At 41.4% G+C, this 4060-nt stretch overlaps 1 protein-coding gene across 1 annotated transcript in view; it reads right to left on the reverse strand.

The window, feature by feature from the left end:
• Window positions 1-2469: 2469 nt before the first annotated feature.
• Window positions 2470-4060, reverse strand: part of SARC_06989 (hypothetical protein) — a gene marked incomplete at both ends in the record, with an annotated part of 4840 nt that continues 3249 nt past the window's right edge. The window contains 2 exons of the mRNA XM_014299102.1: window positions 2470-2576; window positions 3586-3655. Of these exons, the coding sequence (XP_014154577.1) occupies window positions 2470-2576; window positions 3586-3655 (177 nt within the window). The remainder of the gene's footprint in view (window positions 2577-3585; window positions 3656-4060) is intronic.

Here is a 4060-nt window from a genome sequence, read left to right on the forward strand (position 1 = left end):
GGGTGCTTGCCTGATTGGGGTCTCTCATCAGTCTCCGCGAGAGTCTGGGACTCTGAGTCTCAAAACTCAATGGTCCCTGAGAGTCCCTACTCTACAATTAAATACAAATAGTAGTCTAAATATATAAATACCGTGGGGCTATCCGATGGGTTTCTGGCCCAATAGATTTCTGCGTATCACCTCAAGTCAACATTTGCCGCTGACCGAAAGACCAATTAAAATATTTGGCACACGCGATGTTGTTGACAATTTAAAAATTAGTTGTCACCCTTCCACAAAAACACATCATCGACTCTGACAATCATTTTTGTCAGATTCTTCTCACAGTCATCACACAGATCACTTTTTGTCATTTTGACCCCGACTAAAAATAAGCCAATGGTGACCAACTCTCAACTATGAATTCTGAGTAGTCCGACATCGTTCGATGTCAAGTCCAACTATACGTCCGATATAAATGCAAAGGAATAAAAAAAAAGCTAGTTGTCGTACAATCCCACAAATATCGATGTCGCCGAGTTTCGGAATTTAGCATAAAATCATAGCTCACGAGCCCTGTGGCCCCTGTCGCTATTTCTGACTTTCCATCTTTCAGAGTTTCAGTGTCCCCTTGGGTCTGGGGTCCCTGTTTCCCTGGCCGGCCCCTGGCCCCTGCTGCTGTGCAGTCTGTTTAGACTGTCAGTGTCTCAGTGACTCAGAGTGTACGAGCCTGTGAGACTGTGACTCTGTGGCACTGTGAGAGTCTGAGATACCGAGTATTTATCTAATTACTGACTGACTCCCTAAATCCTTATCCCGTCTCTGGATTCCAGGATTTATCTCTTTAGCCCTCTCTTTGGCACAAACGACAGTGTGCATATTTTTTTTACACAAATATTTTGTTGTTGAGAATCATGAGATCGTGGGAGTACAATAATATTTTATATTTTAGTTTATCTGTCGCGAATTCGCGATATTCGTTGAATTATGAATATGATGGAGAATATTGTAATAAACTCAAACAAGAATCTCTCGATGAGTATTGGATAAAAATAGACCCGAGGTCTGAGACTTTTTGAGTCTGAGACTAAGGGCAGCGCCGCTTAACTCAGGCGTGAGGGCCAAGCCGCTGAGGGCCTGAGGGCTGAGGCACGAGGGCGAGAGGACTCAGTGCGTGCTAATTCAGACTTCTTGTGTGTGAAACGAGGGCCGAGGGCCCGAGGCTATTTGACTTGAGTTCCAATTTTCCGAATCTCTTCAACCGGTCACTACTTCACTATGGCCCCACGGGCCCACCTCTCAAGTCTCAACCTTTAAAAAAAAGGTGAGTTGAGCCCGAGATTCCGGGAGGTAAGCAGGGAGGGCTAGATTAAAGCAAGGGGCACTCTGGGGCAGCAAATATGTTTTGTTTGTTCTTGTTTTTTATTGCAATTTTTGTAAAACAAATAGTATTTGCTATATTTGTTTCTTGTTAAAAAAACAATATGCATAAAAAACCAAACAAAACAAAAAATCAACTATGTACCATCATGCATTTTGTTGTATTAAAAATAATTGCCTGATTTTAGATGGCTATTTATGGGCTAAATATGATTGTTTTTATTTCCAAAGTAGGCTATGTAAAAAATAAAATACCGTAGTACAGTACGTAGAGTTTAAAAAAAATAGTAAATATATATAAAATACGCATTTCAGGAAATAAATACATGTCGTATATGTAATGAATTCAGATAAAAGTGGGTTTTACTCCGTAAATATATATACGTTAAAAAAAAATCAAAATAGAGCCGTCAGGCGTTAGCTGAGATTCCTGAGATTCCCCTGAGAAGGATAGGTGGTGTGTACAACTGTACCTACTGTGTAGAATACTCTTTGTGAATGTGTACTGTGTAGAGTGAGAGTGTCAGTGTGTACTGTAACTGTGGACTGTGCAGTAAAAGTACAGAGCAGCAGACTGTGTGCCAGTGTGTCGGTGTGATGTGACTGTGTGACAGTGTGATGTGACTGCGTGTCCGTGTGATGTGACTGTGCCTGGTCGGAAGTCGGAACAAAACCATACTGGAGGCACACAGCGGCACACACTCGACAAAAATAACTATTTTCAACAAGTCTCACTTTTTTTATCGGATACACATAGCCTCCTATATTTTTTTCCACAGCCGGACGATGTACAGTGTTTTTTAGGTCTCTTGATGTTTAAATCATCTTTCAAATAGTAAGACCAATGTAGCTACTACTCTACTGTGGAGAGAGGTTCATGGTACAATAGTAGGGATGAGCATGATAGAACAGTAGAGAGGGTCATTGTAATCAGGGCATTAGAGAGGGTTATGGTACAATAAATAAGTTCAGCAAGCCCAATCCACATCGTAGAATACTCTTATAAAGGTTCTCATCGTTTTTTTTTGTAACCTTCCACCGACTGACGTGCACAGTAGGACTTCGGTTGGCATGCGTCTACCAGATTGCCAACGGTACTTTTGAGTAGCATCAGTGTTGCCGGGCGCTAGTAGACCTGTCAAGCGCATCATCGTACTCTTCATTCTCATCGATAATATGGGGAGTTCCACTCGGCGATGGTGTCATGTTGCGGTCGGCTGGGGTATTACAGGCGAATAAGCGAGTGTAAACTTTCAAATAACATGTACGTGCATAATAACAGGAATGTTACGGGCTTTACGTGCTAGTTGCTTCCCTATACTTTAAATGACTGTTGTAGTGGCGTGTGAGTTCGACAACAGACACATAGTCTTTGGTAAACATACATGTTGTATTATGACACTAGATACGGGTAAGTTTGCAGGTGATGGTGGTCCAATGTTTCATTCACGAGGCTCACTAGTTGGCACACTCAGGTCAGTGCAGTAGAATTCGAATTCTTAAACGTATAGATAATCCATGCTGAATGGCGCCGTGCTTTGAAACTCAGCCTAAGCTTCTTTCTTTGCAGACACAAACATAAACACAAATCCAAAGTATGCGCAGTATAGCCGCAAACATATCAAAGTATAGACGAACAAAGATCATCCGAGCCGCACGCTACGTCCGCGTAGGATATAACATTAAATGTGCGGAAATAGTTTGAATTTGCCATTTTTTATTGTGTGAAGCATCGACTGCTCGCTGACAAGACAAGCAATTGGGGACAAGATAGTATATATAGAGGATATAGGATACTGCGTGTGAGACAATATCAATTCAGACCGTACGTAGTCAGTCTCAGACACCCGCCTCCTATCACTCGTGCACATACCTACGAGTCCTTTGGCTAAGTATAATTGTCGCGCTCAGCCCGTAGATAAACACATACTCTCCTGATATGGATATATTGAGTACGCAGATAAACATATACACTCCATATATGCACATATATACATATGTAGATAGACGTGTTTCCCCCTGATAAGTACATATATACATATGTACATAAACACATACTCTCCCGATATGTACATATGTATGTACATATTTGCATAAACACACACTCTCCCAATATGTACATATGCACATGAACACATACTCTCCCGATATGTAAATCTGCACATATGTTGATAAACACATACTCTCCCGATATGTAAATATGTATATATTTTGACAAACACATACTCTCCCGATTAGCGGACACATCAGAAGCTCTGCCTTCGTTGACCGCAGCCGCGGTCGACCCCCTCGCAGACTGGACAGCCACAATCGTACGAATGTCAGTTATATTGGTCAGCAAAGCAGGTTTAAGCGTACTTCCTAACTATGAAACCCGGCGATAGTAATATACATCAGGGACAATCATCCAGATCTGTCGTGCTATAGTCTATAACGCATTATCAACGTATGAAGATCAGACAGCATAATAAAAAGGTATAATTGGGTGAATTGAATGGCTACCAAAACGTAAACAGTACACATACGCAAGCAACAATAATCACAAGAGTACCAGATAATGGCGGTAGCACTATTTTGTACGATTGGATTGTCTTCCACTCCAACAAGGATATATGCCTCGACTACTACTCATAATGCAGCTGAGCCGAGCTGATCTGGCTAGATATAACCTGGTTACACAGTAATGTTATATATATATATA

Source organism: Sphaeroforma arctica (assembly GCF_001186125.1).
Source record: "Sphaeroforma arctica JP610 unplaced genomic scaffold supercont1.525, whole genome shotgun sequence".
NCBI lineage: Eukaryota > Ichthyosporea > Ichthyophonida > Sphaeroforma > Sphaeroforma arctica.